Consider the following 22,190-nt stretch of genomic DNA (forward strand, 5'->3'; position numbering starts at 1 on the left):
AATCTGTCCTTTGGTTATTCTCCTGGTGTGTATTTTTGCCCCAACAAGAACATTTATGAGAGGAAGTGAGACCTTTTCCACTAGGGAACCCACTCCATAAAATCAAGAAAAACATGTAACAGGTTGATAACTGGTCTTGGTTTGATGGCACTTTTAAAATAAATTGCACTGTTGACCAGGGACACGTTAATCTCTGTCATAGCAGTTCACAATGGTCACAAGGTCATCCGCCATCTCTCCAATGGGGACTTAAGGTTAGGAGTTCATTTCATTGATTATAGTTCTCTTGCTCTCTTTTCTCATCATTTTTCACACTTCTTCTCTAGCTCCTTCATAATCCATCTGTATGTCTCGGTCAATACGCCTTCATGTCATTCTACATTTTGCTCATCCACTCTCCCACTCCATCAAAAAACAATCTCTCCACTTCTCCGTACGGCAAGTTCATGATCCACGCCCATGCCATCCCTCGCCCCCATCCATCTACGTTCTGTCTCCTTCATTCACTCCCACATCCCTCTCCCATCCCCTGTCAACGACAGAGACGGTTTATGACTTCTGCTTCCCACTATCCTATTCCAAAGCTGTCTTCCACCTGCCCACATCTTTTTCTATTCTTGCCCAAATGCATGCTTTCTGCCTCTGAGAGCAAATCGTCCTTACATTCCTTACTCATCCCCCTGTCCCATCCCATTCCCCCTCGAAGCCTCGTTCAGGCTACTGTATTATTAATGGGTTAGTAATTGAACCGTTTAGTCTCTGGCATGCATGCTAAAAGCGACTGAAGCAGAGTCAAATCTCAGTTAGCTATAGTTATTATTTAATATCCCTTACATGTTTTAATCTCATTTACAGTCATGTCTATGCTTTGTGCAAACAGAAGTTTTAATAATATATAGATGTTGTGTAGCTGATGCCTGTTGAAGGCGGTATTTATGCTGATTTTTCTGTTAGAAAGTGTTAGAATTGCAGATGTTTTAAGATTAATAGATATTGTATTGTAGAATGATAAGGGCAGACAGGTGCTCATAATGAAGAAAAAAAGAAATCACAAATCTCAGTAACAATATCTTTGTTTCTCCAAGAGAGTAATGACATTAAATTTGTGTGTTAGTTTCCTGCGTCTCTAAGAAAAAGCCCCCATGCAGTCAACTCTTATGTCTCATCTGAGAAATCTCAACAATGTCTCAAACTGTGCTCAGAACAAAAAGTCATATATTTCTCATAACATTATTCAGTTCAAATTAGTTGTGCTAAGAACAGCAACATTTACTTGATAGTTCTATACTAATACTGCAGTCTGCATGTAATGAATTAAAAGTTCAAAAGAACACTTTTTTTAAAATAGAAATATCTTGTAACATTTTTTGCTGATTTTTCCTATTTTTACTCTCTTTCTTTCTTAGCACTAAATCAGAAATCAATTCAAAAATTCAGAAATAAATTGCATTTTTAAATATGTTGAAATAATAAAGTATATATTTACTATTCTCATTCATATAACATGTTGCTGCTGAAAATATGTACCGTAATTGTAACATCTTTATCCATTTTCTGTTTTTGTTGACACTGTAATCAAGCTAAATGAGAGATTAAAGTGTCTAAATGGATGAAACACTCTTAATTATAGCACAAAATGAGGTGAATTTGCTAATTGCTCTTTAGTGTGAGTAATCTCACCATTTTTTTAAATGTGCTGGAGAGATTAAATCAGAATCGGGGTCTTAACCAAAGGTTTGAGGAGGATACACAGCCATCAAGACTCTTCAGGCAGCAGAATATATTAATCCAGTTTGACAAGACAGGGATGGAGCTAATCCCATTAGTGGCCTTCACAGTGTGCACACAAAGTTTTCATACTAAAAGGCACTTAAATGCTGAGCGTGTGCTGAATAGCAGATATCTGTCTACTTATTGACAATGCAGTGGTACTGAGACTATTTGAAGTAGAATTACTGTAAACAGGCAACTTTGCTTGCATTGACTCTTTCCTCGCCAGTAGTTAAGAGCGCTGTCATGCACTCTTAAAGGGATAGTTCACCCAAAAATGGAAGTTCTGTTATAATTTACTCAACTTCATCTCATTTCAAACCTGTATTTGTATTGGAACACAAAAGAGATTTTGAAAAATGTCTCATGCTATGAAGGCAATGAAATCCAATGTTGTTTAGACCCTGACTTTCGGTTACACTTTATTTTACAGCATGTGTACTTATAGTGTACATACAGTACATTGTACTTAATCCAAGCAGTAGTGGAATGTACAAGGTAATTAAATGTGTTAATGTTAGGTTTATGGGTAGGTTCAGGGTAAGTACCTAGTTATTATCCAGTTATTGTAATTGTTATACACAGTATATGCGGAACAGGGCTGTAAAATAAAGTGCTACCCAACTTTCTTCAAAATGTTTTTGTTTCACAGAAGTCATGCAGGTTTGGAACAACTTCTCTTTAAATTGAAAACACTTTGATATAATAACAATCTTTTTTAATATGTATCTCTATTACTGTATTAGATGCTAGTTTGATCTGGGAATTGGCTGGGCAATACATATCCAATACTAATACTGATCAATTAATAATAATAAAAAAATAAAAATAAAACACTTATATTAGTTAATATCCAGTAGATGGATTGTGTATCTCTACATGTAAGAATCAGATGCATTTCTTCTGGTTATTTATCAAAATACGGCCAGTAATAATCAGATAAATGGTGATGCTTTGGCAGTGACGGATCCTGTTGTGTGAGGAATAGATGTGATGTGATTGCCAACTGCTTCCTTTCCACTGCCAGTTTGCTTCCTATTTTTTTCACTGTCCTGATTTACGCTTATCCTCCATGGCAAATGAGTCTTCACAGTGGGTGAGGCGAGTGTGCAAGGGGCAGGACGCCATCAGTCAATTGGAGAGAAAACTTGCTCTTGATTTCTCTCGGCCCAGATTCTACCTTCTCCTCCTACTCTGGCTCTTACTCTAGACCACTTTGCCCAGGCAATGCCAGGTCACAGTTCACACAGACCTTCCCACGCTGGGCAGCTTTTACCCCTTGCCAGTATCATTAGACTGAGATGTGGGGATTAAGAGCGGGCTGAAGTTGTTAAGAAAGTCCCACTTTGTTGTTTACAGGGTATTTCTTAGGTAGGCTGTATGGGGATGAACTTTGTTAGTTTGAATGTTGCAGATTGAAATGTTTAGAGGAGCTCTCTTTGGTTGCAATGTCGTCTTACTGACATTTCCTTACAAATCCACTTACGAGTGGATAGAGTTGATCTGATTCATGCTGATCTATTTTATTTTATTTTATGATTTATTTATAACTGAAATGCTCTTTCATAGGCCTTCAGGCAGTCTTGCTTGAAAATACCTATGAAGACATTTTATGACAAGAGACTCTGTATGATTTGTGATTTACAATGTTAGGAACTAAGCGAAGTAGCAAAGCTAACTAACTTTGTATTGAATTTTTCAGTTGTTTTTAAAATAAGAAAGTATCACTTTATTAAACTTAGCTACTTTTTTTCAGTGAGTAGTGAAGTAGTCTGATTCGTTCAAGTGAATCGGTTTCTAAGACATAAAACTTACACGTTACACTCTTACACATAAATGACTTACTAAATGACTCTCTTTTTCACATAAAGAAGGAAAATCTGATTCATTCTCATCAACTGATTCGTACTAAATTATTCTCTTTCATATATGCCACAATGGAAAGTGTATTCTAGTGAATAGGTTCATACTAAACTTTCTCACATATTTTACTACGGAAAGACTGCTGAATCAGTTCATACTAAATTACTTATATTACTTATATGATGGAAAGTCTGATTCATTAAATGTTCTTACTAAACAACTCTTTCTTGTTCATTTTTGTGATTGAATCATACTAAGTGACTCTTTTTCTTTTATATGTTGACATGGAAAGTTGACATGGCTGTCACAGTTGGTACTAAATGACTCTTTCTCACACGTTGCAATGGAATGTCTGATTCATTCTGGTGAATTGATTCATTATAAAGGACTCTCTCATATTTTGTGATGTAAAATCATTGTATTGAATTGTTTTGATCAGATGGTTCATGTAAATGAGCATATTAACAAAAAGATTCTCTAAGTGTAGCGCTTCAGGTTTCATTGTAACTACTGCAGTAGTGAAAATCCAGGGTGGATTGTATTGGATCAGGATGATAAACATATGCCACCAGTAACACACCACACTGGCCAGTAAATCATAATCCAATTAGTTTAGCACTTTACCTTTTGATTTTAATCTGGCCTCTAAAACTAGACACCATCTGTAGGAGATAGAGCAGTCTCTGGGCAAGCGCTATAGGCTCAGGCATTGTCTTTGGCTCCAAGAAACGCATCCAAGTCCGACAGACCGTAGCCACAAGCCTTTCAGTATGACAGTCAAGGGGTGCAGAAACCCATCCTTTCTAGTGACATCACAGAGGTCATCTCAGAGGTCACCATAACCAGCACTAAATCACAAAAGCTCTCCCCGGCAGAGTTAATACCATTATGAAGAAATGCAGGCATGTGGAGCAGAGTTCAAGCCCAACAGGAAACAAGAGCCCCCACTGAGGAATGAAGCGAATCGACTCATTCACACAGTGGTCAATTATTCAATTACTTCTCCACTTACTGGTGTTTGACCTCTGTGTTTCCTATCGGATTTGTTAAGCAGAGGAGAAGATTAAGGGGAGGATGGTCTTCAGAAGTCTAGCTGGAAAAGGAGGTGATTGAAGCAGCTGGTGGGGTTAAAATAGAGGGGCAGTGAAGTGTGGTTATCTCTCACGACTGGCCCTGAATGCTGAAATAAAGAGAACATAACAGTCCTGCCCCAAACAAATCCTTCTTTGGACTTTAATTAGATGCATGAATAAATGACCTCATATAGTTTCAAAGAGTCATCAATGGTTTTCTGTGAATATGTAGCTCCTGAAGGGGTGGGAATGGCTGATAATGTTATATTTTATGAGCTATGAGCCTCCTTTTTTCTCTCTTTCTCTGTCTGCCTTCCTCCCTGACACTCTTTTGTTCGCAGAGTTAAGCACGGATCTATTTTATTGTGTGTTTAACTAATTAAAGTCAAAAAGGAAGTGACCTAATGAGCCTGGGGCTCCAACCTACAGTACATGAGAGCGGCTATTGAGCACCAGTGAGACTCTGTTGCGAAATTTGTATAGAAATACAGCCATTGAGATAAAGTTTCCTGTTAGTAGTCGTTAATAGACAATTATATTCAAAGTGACTTCCAGTACAGGGACAATCCCCTGAAGCAAACTCCCCCAGCACTAAGTGCCTTAGGTGCACAATGGTGATGGATTGAGGTTTGGTTCCTAGGGGCCTCAAACTAACAGACACAGTCATGTATATACTATATCACAATAATGGGACACAGTGCATCACATACAGTACTCCAATGTTGAATGTGGCAAAATATTTTAACATTTTAAATAAATGTATAATATACATTTCTATTAGGTTGAAACTGTATTTATGTACAATACTGTATTTTGTTAATTTGCGATTAATCTCACATTTACTTGTTACTGTATTTAATTATTATTTAAATTTTTGTTTAATTATTATTTATTTAATTTTTTTTTTTTTGCACTGGCATCAGCAACTTGTATGCCCATTATTTGTCTTTTGCTGCACACATCCCTGTTGTATTGTATTTTATTTATTTTAACTTTCAATAAAATTTGAAAGATTAATCTAATTTTTCATGTTTGTTTACTTTTTTGTACATAATCTGCTACTAGTATGCCTATTATTCATATTATTGTAATTTTTTGGTTACATTTTTTTTTTACATAATCAGCAACTGGCATTCCCAATATTTTGTTATTCATCACATATATATATATATATATAGTGCATAATCCACTATTACTATTATTAATCATACAACACACATATATATATATATATATAGTGCATAATCCACTATTAGTATGTGTATGCCTATTATTCATCATTCATCACACATTCCCTGTGCTGTGAGTTCAGTAAATAATATGACAACCAAATTTGGCTACTTTCAGCTACCAATAAGTGCTCTTAGCTCCATTATTTTGTTTTCAAAATCCATTTCACAGAATCCTACAGATTTTTCTACCAAACTCACTATAGAAAAAGCCTACAGGTTCTGTCTGATCCTAATTATAGATGTTGCAGACCAACAGGCACCAGACGCTGAATTATAGTTTTGGAAGTACAAGGCTGATTCCCACAACACCATGTAAGGTGACCTCCATTAAAGTTACTCCGATCAACTGCAGCATTTTATTGCCAGCACTGTTATGAATCTGAAGGGAAAATGGGCGTGAATTATATTTGTCTGAAGCCAGATGTCTCGCTGGCGCCAGATTCCAAAAGGTTAAAGCAACTACTGATCCCTTACCACACATGACATCATGAGAGGCTGCTCAAGACGACTTTAATGGCAGCAGACATGACATCTAACTCAAAGTTCATCCACTTTGGTATAACAAAGCGGCATATTTCTTACTGCATATTTAAGCACATCTGCAAGCTTTGTGATTTAACAGCCGTGTGGTTCTGTCTCGACTGCATCCAACTAATCAAAATCTGTCACTGTTATAGTGCCATGAATTCATAATTCAGAATAATTTCTGCAACAGCTGCTGTGCATTACCATAACTGCAGGGGGGCTCCATTTATTTTATTTTTTTTAAGGTTTAATTTTACATATTCAGTGTTATGAAGGAGAAACGGAGGGAAGAACTGTGCCTGCCACGCATACACTGATAAACAATTTGCAGAATACAATTCCTGTCTCCAGGGACTCTGTGATAGAGAGCTTTAATATGGAGATTCCTCTCACAGATGCATTTCAAGCAAATACAAGTTGGGATAGACATTGACGCAAGTTACTCAGCAGGAGACATGCAGAATGTGCAAGTCTTTGTGTCTGTGCGGATGACACGGTTGTTTTTATATGTGATGTTGTAGGCCGACTGTAAGCATATGGTTGCTCGAAAGTCTGTGTATTGTTTATACACACGTGGGTGTGTGTGTGTGTGGCAATGATTTCTTGTTTGCTGCTGACGTCTGGGTGCCAGTGAGATCTGTGTGGTGTTTTGTGCAGGTAGAGAGACCCCAGACTGTGTTGGAGTGAGATGCACTGACTCCTGGCAAACTGCAACATTCCCTGTCATCCTCCGCTCTCCTTCGAAGGCTTTGGCCAGTCATGCGGTTGCTACGGAAAATCCTCCTCCTTTTGGGTGCTTGCCTTCATATGAGCTGCAAGTATCAAAGTAATGCCTTGGATATTCCACTTGAAGGTAAGTTGAATAAATGACTTTCTGTTCTATGTATTATTTCTGTATTGTTTTTCTTTTCTTTCTCTGTAGTTTCTTACTGGTTTATATATTTGATCAGATTTTCAGCACCGTTTCTGTTTAGTTATTTGCCATTTGCACAAGAAAAAAAATAGCTATTGAAGCCTTTTCCTACCTCAGATTAAAAAAAAAAAAAAAAAAAAAAGTAAATTGTGACTTCATTTCTTATTTTTGCAAATTCATATTACACAATTGCACGTTATTTCTTACAAATCCTACTTTATATCTCACTACTGAGACTTATCTCACAAATGTGACTTCATATTTCACAATTGAGACTTTCTATCTCATAACTGAAAATTCATATATCACAATTATGACCGTTATGACTTAATGTTTATATTAATTGCAAAATTTATCACACTTTCGACTTTTCAATATTTCCATATCTCACGACTGCAGTTTCATATCTTACAAATGTGATTTCATTTCAGTTAAGACTTCACATCTCACAAACAAGATTTTATACCACAATTGAGAATTCATATTTGTGTTATTTGCAATTTCATGCAATCACAATTAATGATTTTTATCCCATTTCCAAATTTATGCCCCACAGTTCAATTTTTTTTTTCTCAAAAATGTAAGACTTTTTTTTTTTTTATGACATGACATGGCCAAGTATGGTGACCCATAATCAGAAATAGTGCTCTGCATTTATCCCATCCAAAGTGCACACACACAGCAGTGAACACACACACACACCATGAACACACACATCTCATAATAATTAATGTATATCACAATTGCGACTTCAAGTCCCACAGTTGCAACATTGTATCTCAGAATTGCAAGTTCATATTGCACAATCCCAAATTCATAACTCAAATGTTATTCCATATACAGTATAACAACTGTAACTTCATTTTCATATCAGTTTTGACTTTATATCTTACATCGGTGACTTTATCAAAATTTTGATATTTCTTAAAATTGCAGCTTTCTCAAAATTGTAACATTATTACTAGGGATGCATGATAAATATCGGCACGATATTACGCATCTTGTCAGTAAAGCCGGTTCTGTAATCAGCGGTAAATCTCTACACGTGCGTGCTTTCACGTGGAGCAGCATTTACTACACAGAGCCGTTGCTCACTGACAAGCTGCGTAAACATCTTGTCAGTGAGCAACGGCTCTCTAAAGCTGCTCCACGTGAAAGCACACACATGTAGAGATTTACCGCTGACTACTGAACCGGCTTTACTGACGAGATGCGCATTAATATCGTGCCGATATTTATTGTGTACCCCTAATTATTACTCATAATTTTACGTTTATCTTGTAATTAAGACTTTTTCTGTCACTATTTGATATTATTATTATTTTACATCTATCACATAATTGTTTGATTTATTTTTTTACTCTGAGAGGGAAGCAGGCTTCCATATTGAGCACACTGTTCTTACAACTAATCTGTTTGAAACTGGGTGTTTGTATGCAGGTTCACTCAAGCTGACAGCAGGTATAATTTATTGCTCAGTCTAGGTATTTCACAGTTTCCACGGAAACTAGATAAAAGTGTATTTTGTTGCTGTGAAATTATTTACCATATATCTTTAGGGCCTGAAAGATATCTTATAGGAACACAGCACTGCTCTTTTTTCTGTTCTACTTTTATTTAGTCAATCATGGACCTGGATTCAATTGTTTGATGACAATAAATTATTTGTTAGCAGTTCAAATGAAGTCATATTTTTATGGTTCTAACAAATCCCTGCACATTTGTTTCTCTGTGTTTTTCCTGCTGCGGTGGATTTGTTAGTTTTAGCACGCATAAACAGTAAGTTTAATGCCAAGCCATCCATAGAACTAGTAACTTCATCCACAGAATCCATTATCATCCACCAACCATCAGATTTCCTTTGAAAATCATGCATAAATGCTGAGATTTGCTCTTTTGTTGGGGACATTTAGAATGAAGTAGCTACTGCCTTCATACTATGGTATCAGATGGGGATACCATGGTACTTAATAATTATCCTTAATGGTATTTGGATACCATGGTATAGTATGGTACATCCTGGAATGTATTTTTATTTATTTTTTATCATGAAATTATATTTAAAAAAGTGCACTTTTTCTAAACACGGTCTAATTCAAATGAGTTATTTTTCATAGACAGAAACATATTAAACACTGTTTTGTTATTGTGGTTAATAGAGTAAAAATGTTAACCTGAATGTTCCCTTAAATCAAAGCATTTAGATGATTTTAGAGTGTATTTTTTATGCATAGTGGACCACAACATCAGAGCGAGCAAACCACTTTACATTTGTCAAATTGTAACTAAATACCATAACTCCATCATGATTTTAATAATGCATGTCCAATTTTACAGTCAAGCTGTATTAAGCCATTAATTTCTTCCTGTTCTAAACCACAAACAAACTCTCATTGACATTATTTGACCGGATCATTTGCCATTGCCTGATAACAACTCACTCTTTGGCCAGCCACACAATCAATTATTCGATATCTAATTATGTTCTCCAACAAATATTTTGTTTACCTTTAGTCTTGTATGCATTGATCAAAACAGTTGACCTGATTGTGGAAATCATTACAATTGAACCAAAGCCATTTCACATCACCATTTGCTGCATGCCGGTTGCATGCTACCATTTTCCCTCTATGGTCTACTGAGCTCTTCCTCTCTGGCTGTTTCTTTATCTAGTGGAGCAGCTGCCCACAATTACAGAGCACTCACCTGCCTCTCTGATTGCCTTCCCTTTCGAAGAGAGCTTTCCTATGAAGTGTGAGGCCACAGGAAACCCTGGACCAGAGTAAGCAATATACACACACAAATACGCTACCTTTCAAAAGTTTAGTGCATTTGAAAGTCTCTCCAAGGCTATGTTAATTTGATCAAAAATACAGTAAAAAATAATAATATTGTAAAATATTACTGCAATTTGTTTTCTACCCTATTTTATTTCTGTGATGGCAAAGCTGAATTTTCAGCAGCCATACAATAAGAATTGTATTATTATCAGTGTTGAAAACGGTTGTGCTGATTAATATTTTGGTGGAAAACATTTATTTCAGGTTTTTTTAGGGATTCTTAAATGAATATAAAGTTAAAAAGAACAGAATTTGTATTTTATTTTCTTTAAATTTTTTATTTCTTTAACTAACAGTTCTGTTTTTCCAGTCTCAATCGTATTATAAAATGTAATTAATTTGTTCCAAACTGATCAAATTGGATGAGATTCAATCATGAGATAATCATATGTTATCATGTGGTATGTAATCATAATAAATGCATCTTCAGGTTGAAGTTGTTTTATCATTTGTCTTCCTTTACTAATTACTTGCTTGTGCCAGTTTTGCATCGAAAACTAGTCCAGAGATGGAGGGAATGACCTTCAGGAATGACCACATCACCAGCTATTTTTGCGGGTGAACAGTGCAGCTGTGCTAGATCAGCACCAAACCAGCATGGAAATGCATCAGAGTAGCTAGATTATGGGTAGAACAGTTCATAATATATGAAAAAAAAATACACCCCACTGGCATTTCAAAGCACTTTTCAAAGCCTTGTCTAAGTATTTGATGTCGTTTTTAAATTTGAGAACCTGAATGTGGAAATCCTCTTTCATCATATTTCAGAGGACGCACACTGAGTAGTATAATGTCATTTAATTACTGAACATCTCTGTTTTATTCTTTTTTCAGATTCAGGTGGACAAAGAATGGTGAAGACTTTGATCCTTATCAGGACCCCAGATTGATAACATTAGATGATTCCGGAACATTCATCATTCCCAATAATGGGAATCTGACAGAATTCCAGGGCAATTATCGCTGCTTTGCAACCAACAAGTTAGGAACGGCCATGTCGGAAGAGATTGAATTCATTGTTCCGAGTAAGTAATGTATAACTTTGTGCTGTATGCTCTGTAACGACTCTTTCGGAATGATTTAGAGAGCAGTGTCCAATAAAACAACCACTCTGGTCCTTAGTGGGATATCCATTTTACTTGCCCGCTACAAACCCTGGAGCATTTCTTTCCCTTTCCTCACAGTGTGTATGGACCGTGAGGAGAGGGCTGATGAAAAATGAGTTTTCTCCTCTCTCTCCATCATTTATCGACGTCACATTTCTCATTGTGTTCTGAAATACATCACATAAATCTCCACAGATGTAACCAGAGCAAAGAGTCATCAGTTACCAAACAAGACCAGTTCTCAATCACTCAGCTGACACGTACAGTTTCAGCAGCAGAGTGATGTGATATTGGCAGATTTTTGGACTAAATTTGGGAAATCGGATTGCCTTTAGAAGAGAAATTACTGCCACCTAATGGTGATTTTTTTTTTTATAAAAATAGAATATAATGGTATATATCGATTCATTTTGCTTGTTGATTTCTGCAGATGTTCCAAAGTTCCCTAAAGAGATCACTGAGCCGATTGAGGTTATGGAAGGTCAGTCAGTCATTCTGGAGTGCAACCCACCTAAAGGAATCCCCCCGCTGCAAATCTACTGGATGACAATGAGTAAGTTCAAGTTAGGTTATCTGGGTTAAATTAGTCTAAGGCACACCCACAGTCCACCCACAGTCTGCCCACACTGCATTCATTGATCATCGAATCAATATTGCACAGTAAAAATTATTGACTGGCTTCTACAGTAATTCTACAGAGTAGGGTGGGTTTTTAATAATCCACGTGGAAACAATTGTTTATGATTTTTTTATATTATTAATTTAATTGTTCATTAAAATATATATTAAAATAAATAATTAAAATAATATTTATTAATTTAATTTAATTTTATTTTGAGTTTGTTTCTTCATCTGAACAGATTTAGAGAAATTAAGCATTACATCACTTGTTCACCAATGGACCCTCTGCACTGAATGGGTGTTGTCAGAATGAGAGTCCAAACAGCAGATAATAATCCACATGATACTATTGTTTAAGGCTTCACAAGATATTAAATGGTGGAATGGAGTCACATGCATTATTTGTGGATTATTGTGATGTTTCTATCAGTTGATGGACTTGGATTGCCTAAGGGTGATGGCACTGCAGAGGATCCACTTGTGAGCAAGAGTTGTAATGCTAAATTTCTCAAACCCTGTTCATCTACATTTTGGATTGCCTAAGGGTGATGGGTGAACTATTCCTTAAATTGTCCACGTCTATTAATGCTCATTAAAGTAATCATATTATTACTCTAATGTCAATGTTACTTAGCTTAAAGTGTTATGAGCTTCATTAGATTTTTTTTTTCTTTGAACATCACAGGTCTACAGCACATCGAGCAGGACGAAAGAGTATCAATGGGTCTGAACGGGAACCTGTACTTCTCAAATGCCATCAAAACGGACAGTCGCAGAGATTACTGCTGCTTTGCTGCCTTCCCCCGAATACGAACCATCGTCCAGAAAAATGCCATGTCTGTCGTGGTCAAAAGCAGTACGTTAAAATAATCCTCTTTAAGAGTTTGGTTACATAACATGACCATTTCTTTACATGACCAGCATCAAACATGTCGGTCGTGTGCATCTGATACATCCCCCCAGTTTCTCATGTAGTCAGTCTCCAAGCACTTGCTGGACTTCAGCAAATCTGCTTGGAAGATATCGATGCTTCCCGTACTTTCATAATACTTCCCATGAAGACTTGTTTGTGTATGCCATGTCCATATTATCTATTGTTTTAGCTGTTTTTGTGTTTGCCACACATATTTTATTTGTCTCCATTTCTTCATCCAAGACAAGTTAATGAAGGACTCAGACTCTGGTAGCGGCAGAGGTTACGGTGAGTGACAATCATTAGGAATGCTACATGGGCATAGAGCAGCTTCTTTGTTTTTAATTAGTTTTGATTAATTGTCTCATTCCATGTCACATCATACTTGCCTACTCTTTAGCCTAGATTTGAAAATCTCAAAGGTTTTCTGTAATCAATGGGAATAATTCATAGGTTTATCCATGACTCATTCTCTATACTATTTTTTTTTTTCTATGTTAAAACGTTTTTCATGAGTAATTTATTAATGCAAAACTGTTTTTGCAGTTCTTTTTGGTGATGCTAGTGGCACAGTAAAGCATATAAATCAACGCAACTGAGCATGATAATTATATTATATTATATTATATTATATTATATTATATTATATTATATTATATTATATTATATGGGACATTACATTACATTAACATTACATTACACAAGCATATTTATATATGTAATCTTTTAACTGTTATAAAGCAAACTCTCTCTTGGAGAGAAAGCCCAGTCTGCTGACGCCCACAGGAAAGGAGTCACATACATATCTAGTGAAAGGCGAAGATCTTCAGTTGGAGTGTATTGCAGAGGGCTTGTAAGTGTCATTGTCTAATTCAGTTAATTTCTTAATCCAATTAAGAGCTTGGCATTCATTTCAGTTATACCACTTGAAATGCTTTTGAAATCTAGTAGGAATGTTTAAAATTGTTATTTTGTTAAAAAAAAAAAATAATGTAATTAAGAGCATTTAGATGGATGCATCATAATACATATTGTATAAATGATTGAATACTTCATGTCTATTTGAACACAAAAAACGCTTTTATTAGACTATAAATGTTTTGATTGTTTCTGACTTTCAGCCCCACACCAGAGGTGGAGTGGGTTAAAATAGGCTTCCACAAGCTCCCTGAAAGAGCCGTGGTGGAGAGTCATGGGAAGCTGCTTACTGTAGAGATGGTGAATGAGGAGGATGAAGGGAAATATATGTGCAGAGCCAAAAATCCCCATGGAGAAGTTGTGCATTATTTTTATGTTACAGTAGAGGGTGAGTCATATTATTGATCACATTAATCTCGTGAAATATAACCACAGTAAATGTGCCAGTGTTGTTTTATAAATGGTTTCAATATCATGTCTGTATTAAAGACACTCTTTGTGGTAAAAGAGCGCCATCTTCTGTCCAAATACAAAGTATGCATGATTAGGACAACTAGAAATAATACAAGGACACAGTGAAAATTTTGGGTATTTTAAGGGATAATGTTAAGGTTATTAAGAGAACAATTATGCATGCATATATCAGATTACGGTTCACAGCTGATAACCTTATATTTAGGGTTTCTGTATTTTTATCACATATAGTGTCATTACTTTACCAAAACACAAAAAAAAAAAAAAAAAAAAAAAAAAAAAAAACACAGAAAAAAAAAAAAAAAAAAAAAAAAAAAAAAAAAAACACACTGTGAGGGATAAATGTATCTACGACTTCCTCACACAACATCTCGACCTTTAACAAGTCTTTGTGTTCAAACATCAGTGACTATTAGGAAATATCCAACCACTGAATGCCACAAATGACTAATCAGAATGATGTCATGTGATTCTTCTGCATGAACAGAGCCTCCTGAATTTGAGATTGAACCTCAAAGTCAATTGGTGACAATTGGAGCTGGTGTGGTGATCAAGTGTGTTGTGAAAGGAAATCCTCAGCCTAGTGTTGCATGGAGGGTCAATGGCCAACCTCTGAACGGTAAACATTCCTTATTCCTGTTTCAAATTACTGAACCTTCCATGAACAATACAAAATTCAGATTATATTGATTTCAAATGATTGTGAAAACTAACTTCAAAAATGGCTTTTTAAATGGCCCGCAAGCATTGTACTGTATAATGTACCAATATTTGTTAATGAAAACTATAATTTTCACCACTTTTTTGTTTTGTTTATGTACATGGGTGTAATTGCATTTAAATAATCAATTTCCTTATGATGATAATATTACAGTAATAGTTTTTATAAAGATATCCTGCCATACTGTACTTTAACTAATCATTTAACCCAAATTTTTAGATGTCCCAACATCCAATAGGAAAGTCTTAAAAGATGGAACCATTTCCATCCACAACGCAAAGCCTGAAAACAGTGCTGTTTACCAGTGTGAGGCCACAAACAGACACGGCACCATCCTAGCCAATGCCAACATCATGATTATGAGTAAGTAAACTGTACACTATTTGCATTCAAATGAAATATGGTGTCTTCCTTGTCTGAGATGAGCTATAATCTAATATTGTGATTAAATTTCTGTTGATATGCAAAAAAAAAAAGACTCAAAAAAAAAAAAAAAAAAAGACTTGATATTTCTTTTTATATGCAAAAAAAAAAAAAAAGATTCGACACCGTGTTTTTTTTTTCACAAAATTTATGTGGTTCTTGGTAATTTGATGGTGCAAAATTTAATTTAAAAATAAATATCAATTCGGTTGGTGTTATCATTTGCTTGTAGACATCACCAAAAAAATAAAGCCCACCCTCAATACACTTACAACAAGCCCCTAACAATAGCCTATTCAAAAAAATGAAGCTCAGCCTTCATCCATTTAAGACAGGCCCCTTGCATTATTCCTTCCAGAAGTGCCTACTTATGGGATATTCACACATAAAAAAACCACGGTGTTGCTTAAAAAAAAAAAAAAATCACATAAAAAAACCACGGTGTTGCTTTGCTGTGAACAAGCATCTGTTTTTTTTTTTTTTTTTTTTTTTGTAAGCGTGGACAGAGCCATAAGCTGAGGTGTGATATTGACAGTGGACGGCCCTTGGGTTTGTTCAGAGAGCGTAAGGTCCTCATGATAGCACACATGCTTTAGGGTGGAGCTCTTCTGTCAGTTCTGATCTCCAGACACACTCTCCCTCAGGCAGCCAGACGCTTTTATGTGCGAACAGTTTCGCCTTCCTCCATTCATATTCAGTTGCTAGAACCAAAGCATGTGTTGCTTTCATCTGGGAGATAAAATAAGCTGCTAAGGATCCTCACTTAAAAAAAAAAAAAAAAAAAGGAAAAGGAAAAATGAAATTAAATAAAGAAGAAGCAGAAAAACATATCTCAACTCTCTCTCTTTCCGTAACCCTGCAAACCCGCTTACATCCCATCATAAAGCAGCAATCCCAATTACCAACTACAAGAACTTAACATAATTTTTTTACTAAACTGATAACAACGTGCATCACAAGAAAAGAGATAAAGAGACTAATGCAATCGTGTTTTGTCGTGTTTAATGGTGCAATGCTGATAACTGTCTCCCCAGACATCCAGCCCCTGATCTTAACAGAAAACAATCTGCGATATATGGCAGTGGAGGGGAAAGGTGCGGTCATGCACTGTAAGGTCTTCAGCTCACCAGCATCCAGCATCACATGGTGAGTAGAGGATTTGCTCAGGCCAGCAGAGGGCAGCACAGGTCTAGAGGCGTTAGTGCTGCAGTGATAGAGTGTCTTGCATGTGATTTTGCGCTAGTGAAGCAGTTTACTCAAGGGTGGGCCCTCAGGCTGTGTTCACCACTGGGATAATGAGGTAAACTACTCATGTGGATCTGTAAGTATGCTACTGTTAAGTTAAAGCAGTAACAGCAGAAGTGTTGACTGTGGCAGCACGTTAGATAAAGCAAACAGAGCATTTTATTGAATTCATAAAATGTACACTATCGTTTCAAAGCTTGGGGTTGGTAATATTTTTTTAATGTTTGTGAAAGAGCTCTTATGCTCATTCAAGGCATTTTTTTTTTTTACAATTAAAATAAGTTTTACTATTTGAATGTAATTTATTCCTGTAAAGGCCAAGCTGAATGTTCAGCTGATCAGATTTAGTGGAAAAATTTTTTTTTTTTTTTAGTCCAAAATACACCATTTATTTGAAGTAGAAATATCTTGTAATATTATAAATATTTTAAAACATGGGAAAACTATTATGCACACAGTTGGTGCTGTATTCTGAAAATGATCCAGTTGGTTTATGGTTGCACAGGAGTAAAGCTGACAGTGCCGATGCAGTGGAAGGAGAAAGGTTTTCTGTTCATAAGAATGGTTCACTGGAGATCCAAAACCTAATGAAAGAGGACATGGGAGAGTATTCTTGTTTTGCTCAAAACACTGAAGGCAAAGTAGCCATTGCCGCAACACTTGAAGTCAAAGGTAAGAGAAACAGATACTCTTGTAAATCAATCAAGTTCAAGGGGTTTACTAGATTCAAAAATCAATCAAATGAATTTAATCCATATAATCCAAAATGAGTTTTGTTTTCCTTGTCAGATCCCACCAGAATAGTAGATCCTCCACGCGATTTGCGGGTTTTGGCCGGAACCACTATCCAGTTTTCATGCCAAGCAGAGTTCGATCCCTCCATTGGTGATGACTTTGAGATTCTCTGGGAAAAAGATGGCATGGCCCTCAATGGCAGTGAGAACGCACGGTAAAATAGAAAAGGATGTCATTCTTTTACAGCAGCGAATATCAGAGCTACCTAATCAGTGTCTTTGCTGGTGTCTGTAGATATATGCTGGACGATGGAGTGCTTGAAATCATCGATGTGAGCTTTGGAGACCAGGGCTTTTATGTCTGTGTGGCCAGAACACCAGTCGATCAGGACATGGCGGTTGCACAGCTTTCAGTTGTGGGTGAGATATGTGCATTTTGGTAAAGTAAAGATGGACGGAAGTTTTGAGGGCTGAATTGCGTTCAGCACATGACACAGGATTCTGCTACCTGCTGCAGCATGGCAGGAATTATTCCCTTAATAAGACAGCACCATGTAGTATTTGTACAAATGAACTAGCTGGAGACATGACCTGGGAGGTAGTACATGAGCTCTGACATGTTTGAAACAAGCTGCAGTCATTTCCCAGACCCAACCTCCCTCTCCTCCCTTTCATTTCCTTCTTTTCTCCCACTGTCTCCAAAATATCTATAAAATGGCAATAAAAACAAAAAAGCAACTATATCATGTAATGAATCTGACTGAACTTGAGACGCTTGATCGATTGACAGCCCTAAATAAAATGAGTTGTTTTCTTAGATGTTCCTGATCCACCAGAGGATGTGATCCATTCCGAACATAATGGCAGAAGTGTGAAACTGCAGTGGATTCCAGGAGATGACCATAACAGCTCCATTACTGGTAACATAGTCATAACACTCATATTGTCCATATACTGTATTACTACATTTGGATACACAACGTACAGATTATAGACAAGGACTTGAACAACCTCTTATATAAATATATAAATTAAATAAATTAAATATTATATAAATGACTCAGCAGAAAAGTTTATGGTTGGTACTATTTTTTTAGGTTTATAATTTTATTTTATTTATTTATTTTTTAAATGGTAGTGTAAAATGTAATAAAAATTATATGAAAATTTGGGGCATTAAAAAGTATTACCCAAAATTAATATCACACAGCTACACTGGGATGCAGTTTATGGACAGATTAATTTTGCTCACGCACTATAAAAGATTGGAATTGCACAGTTGTTACTATTTTGTTACTGTTACTGGTCTGTTTTCTATCTGATTTACCCTTCAACTAAAAATTTAATTGGTGTAACCTAATGTAGTCAGTTCTAATTTTCAACTTTGTGCAGAGTTTGTTATAGAGTTTGAGGAAAGCCAACATGAGCCAGGCAGCTGGAGGGAGATGATGAGAGTACCGGGAAACCATCACTCCGCTCAGCTGAAGCTTCACAGTCACGTGGACTACCGATTTAGAGTCTATGCCATCAATGAGGTGGGAAGAGGTCGGCCAAGCCAGGCCACTGAAAGATACAAAACTCCAGCATCAGGTATCTTTGAGCTTTCCTACTGTTTCTCCTAACCATGTCACCTTTACAGATAGCAGTGAGGCCAGCTTCATCACCTACTGAACTTTAAAATATTCAAACTTGGGAGATAATTGATTTTCCCTGTCGTTTAAGCTCCAGTCTAAAGTGCATATTTCACAGGCCATTTTTCTTTCTTCCACTAACAATTTCACCTCCAACAAAATCCATATTTCTGCTCTTTCCAAAGCTCCCGACAAGAACCCAGAAAATATCAAGATCGAAGGTCATTTGCCACATGAAATGGATATCAACTGGGAGGTACGATGCTAAACGTTCAATCCCAGTAGTCTTTGGGAATATCTAACGTTCAAAGCACTGGAAGGGCTGCACAGATAAAGAAGTGCTCTCAAATACTGAATTTCATTTAGTTCTCAGAGGGGGAGAGAAAACTAACAGTGTCAGTTCTTAGGTTCCAATTATCGATAAGCGTATTCCCCAAGATAGGAGTTTTTGCATAGCAAAACACAGCTATCTCTATCGCCGTGCTGTTGGGAAAGTTACAAAGCCCTGCTGAAATGGATCTGTCTAGACACAGGTTCCCATCAAAAGGAGCCCAGAGTGAGTCTTTGATTGAAAAGTAAAAGGAACGGGATACATAAATTTTGATTTTCACATAAAGGTGAAAATCTTTTACAGTATCTGAGCTATTACTTGGCCACCTACTTTCTAGAATTACGAGGAATCTCATTGTTAATGATGGATATTAGTGAATAATTACATTTTGTTCGTTTGCTTTTGCTGCAAGATGATTGTAAAAGCATAGTTAGCTGTTAGAGCTTTGCTAATAAAAGTTGTAGTGTTTGACATCATGAAAAATTGCTGACAGTTAACCAGGTATATCAGCACTGAACATTCTGCAGAAGTTTCCACAATAATAGACCTGCATGGAAAAAAAAGAAGAATTATAAAATCAATTAATTATATAATAATAATAATAATAATAATAATAATAATAATAATAATAAAGAAAATAGTGAGAAATCTAAATTTTGGGGGATATTAAGCAAACGTTAATGTAGGAAACGCTTCTTGAGCAAAATCTGCATATTGAATATGATTTCTGAAAGTTTGTCTAATGCTAAAGACTGGAGTAATGGCTGCTGAAAATTCAACTTTGCCATCACTGGAATTAATTACATTTTAAAATGTATTAAAGTGGAAGAGATATTTTACATTGTATTAATATGTTATTACAGTTTTTTTACTCTATTTTGATCAAACAAAGACTTCTGAGATTTAAAAAAAAATCTTACCAACCTCAGACTTTTGAAGGGTAATTTATTATTTCACATTATTGTTTCAGACACATATAAGAAAACAAAGCATGAATATACAGTTCCATTTGCCGGTATCTACAGTAGCTTATTTGCTACTAACTATCCTTAACAAAACTCTCTAATCTTCCTCAGAAGTGCTCATTACATACACTTAAACTGATAAACTGTGTAAAGCCAGATAGTCTAAATGTAAGTTTTGATTTCTGCCATTTTTTTGTGTGTGCAATATTCATTATACGGTCATCGACAAAAGGTCTGTAAGCATGCCCTCTGAGGCTGAGACAATAAAAACACCAAGTGTTTGAGAACTGAATGCTATTTCCTTTGATTTACTGTTTCCTGTTAACTTACTGAGCTCTTTCGTTCTCCTGTAACAGCCACTGTCACCTATTGAACACAACGGGCCTGGTCTGGAGTACAAAGTAAGCTACAGAAGACAAGGCAACGGAGAGGACTGGAAGGAGCACATGGTGAAGAGGCACTCATTTCTGGTTAAAAACACCCCAACGTTCGTCCTTTACGAGATCAAAATTCAGGCCAAGAACCACATGGGCTGGGGTCCGGACCCCAAAATAATAACAGCGTACTCAGGAGAGGACTGTAAGTAGGAAGAACCTCTATTGTGTCTGAGCTGTGGAGATGAGCATGCATTCAAATAAGCCAATACCATTGACATTTCACTCACTGTCAACGCACTGTGCATGTTTACCTTTCAGAGCATACAAAGCAGGTGAAGATTTTGAAAGACGTATCTTATTTTTTTCTAACCTTTTCTTTGTCTGTAAGGGTCTTGTTACATTGCAAATAAGCATTGCCTGTAAACGGAAACACCCACAACCCCTCTAGTGCAGTACATGTGTGATGAGAATATCAACAAACCTAGAGGGCAGAGAACACTGATGAAATACCATCTTGCCTTTACACAATATCCAAACAGTTGCGCTGATACGCTGATTTGTTTTGCCTTATTGAGGATATTAAATTGCACAAGGGGGAACGATTTCCTCACTCAGAGTCTTTGTAGACTAACAAATGAAATGTTATCATGGTTATGAGTTATTTACATTTGTTTCTATAATTATTCTCTTGCCTTAAGTTTTCTTTTGGAGTTGCCCTCCTGATGTTATCTCAGGTCACTATGTCTCTGTGCAGTACGATTAGTTTAGCCCCCCTTTCTCTCTCAGTCTCTCCCTTTATTTTATTTCTCTTTTATCTTAGCACATGTATGCCAGTGTTGGGGAGTAACTAGCTAAAACTAGCAAATTAATGATAAATTGCTGTTTTGCACATGCAGCTTTAAATCTGAGCAAGCTGATGGAATGAAAGTATGATTCATTCTAGTGAATCAGTTCATTTGGACAGTAAATGAGCACATTCAAAAAATGAATCACCTGTCTGAATCCCTGTATGGCAGAGTTTTATCTTTTCTAATTCCTTAATTGTTCTGTTAACAATTCTGGTTGCACTTTAGGGAATAGGGAACACACATTCACTATTAATTAAGAGTTTTAAGGGATCTAAAATATGGTCATGAAGAATAAGTCATTATTATGTGCTTTATAAGTACTAATAAAAAGTCAGTATGCTGGTATTATGCATGCTGATAAGCAACTAGTTTATAATGAGAATTGATCCTTAAAATAAAGTGTCACCACAATTCTTTTAATACCTTTAAAGGGATAGTTCACAAAAAAAAAGAAAGAAAGAAAGAAAATTCTGTCTACAGAAATTCAGACTATTGGTATGATATAAAAAAGGTAAAATTTATGACTATTAACATGCACATTTTTAAAACAAAACAACATAAATATTACTTTAGTAATATATTGCTTCCATCATATAGCTAGCTACTTTTTCAAAAGAAAAGCTTAACATAATTATGTTTAATTTATATGTAGATAAGCTTGGCAGGG

At 36.0% G+C, this 22,190-nt stretch overlaps 1 protein-coding gene across 14 annotated transcripts in view; it reads left to right on the plus strand.

Moving 5' to 3' along the window:
• The window catches only part of chl1b (cell adhesion molecule L1-like b), an 82,461-nt gene that overhangs the window by 44,029 nt on the left and 16,242 nt on the right, over positions 1 to 22,190 (plus strand). For 11 of the 14 annotated variants that reach the window (XM_042726368.1, XM_042726376.1, XM_042726369.1 and 8 more), the window contains 19 exons: positions 7,121 to 7,316; positions 9,138 to 9,155; positions 10,050 to 10,158; positions 11,051 to 11,241; positions 11,753 to 11,875; positions 12,629 to 12,799; positions 13,100 to 13,144; positions 13,598 to 13,709; positions 13,978 to 14,162; positions 14,736 to 14,867; positions 15,189 to 15,332; positions 16,427 to 16,538; positions 17,143 to 17,309; positions 17,427 to 17,586; positions 17,667 to 17,791; positions 18,190 to 18,291; positions 18,764 to 18,961; positions 19,188 to 19,258; positions 20,655 to 20,877. In XM_042726368.1, coding sequence (XP_042582302.1) covers positions 7,223 to 7,316; positions 9,138 to 9,155; positions 10,050 to 10,158; positions 11,051 to 11,241; positions 11,753 to 11,875; positions 12,629 to 12,799; positions 13,100 to 13,144; positions 13,598 to 13,709; positions 13,978 to 14,162; positions 14,736 to 14,867; positions 15,189 to 15,332; positions 16,427 to 16,538; positions 17,143 to 17,309; positions 17,427 to 17,586; positions 17,667 to 17,791; positions 18,190 to 18,291; positions 18,764 to 18,961; positions 19,188 to 19,258; positions 20,655 to 20,877 — 2,482 coding nt within the window. In that variant the 5' untranslated portion in view covers positions 7,121 to 7,222. The remainder of the gene's footprint in view (positions 1 to 7,120; positions 7,317 to 9,137; positions 9,156 to 10,049; positions 10,159 to 11,050; positions 11,242 to 11,752; positions 11,876 to 12,628; positions 12,800 to 13,099; positions 13,145 to 13,597; positions 13,710 to 13,977; positions 14,163 to 14,735; positions 14,868 to 15,188; positions 15,333 to 16,426; positions 16,539 to 17,142; positions 17,310 to 17,426; positions 17,587 to 17,666; positions 17,792 to 18,189; positions 18,292 to 18,763; positions 18,962 to 19,187; positions 19,259 to 20,654; positions 20,878 to 22,190) is intronic. The other 3 variants (XM_042726372.1, XM_042726370.1, XM_042726373.1) reach the window with 3 other exon arrangements.

The sequence above is a fragment of the Cyprinus carpio genome, chromosome B6, assembly GCF_018340385.1.
Source record: "Cyprinus carpio isolate SPL01 chromosome B6, ASM1834038v1, whole genome shotgun sequence".
Taxonomy (NCBI): Eukaryota; Metazoa; Chordata; class Actinopteri; order Cypriniformes; family Cyprinidae; genus Cyprinus; species Cyprinus carpio.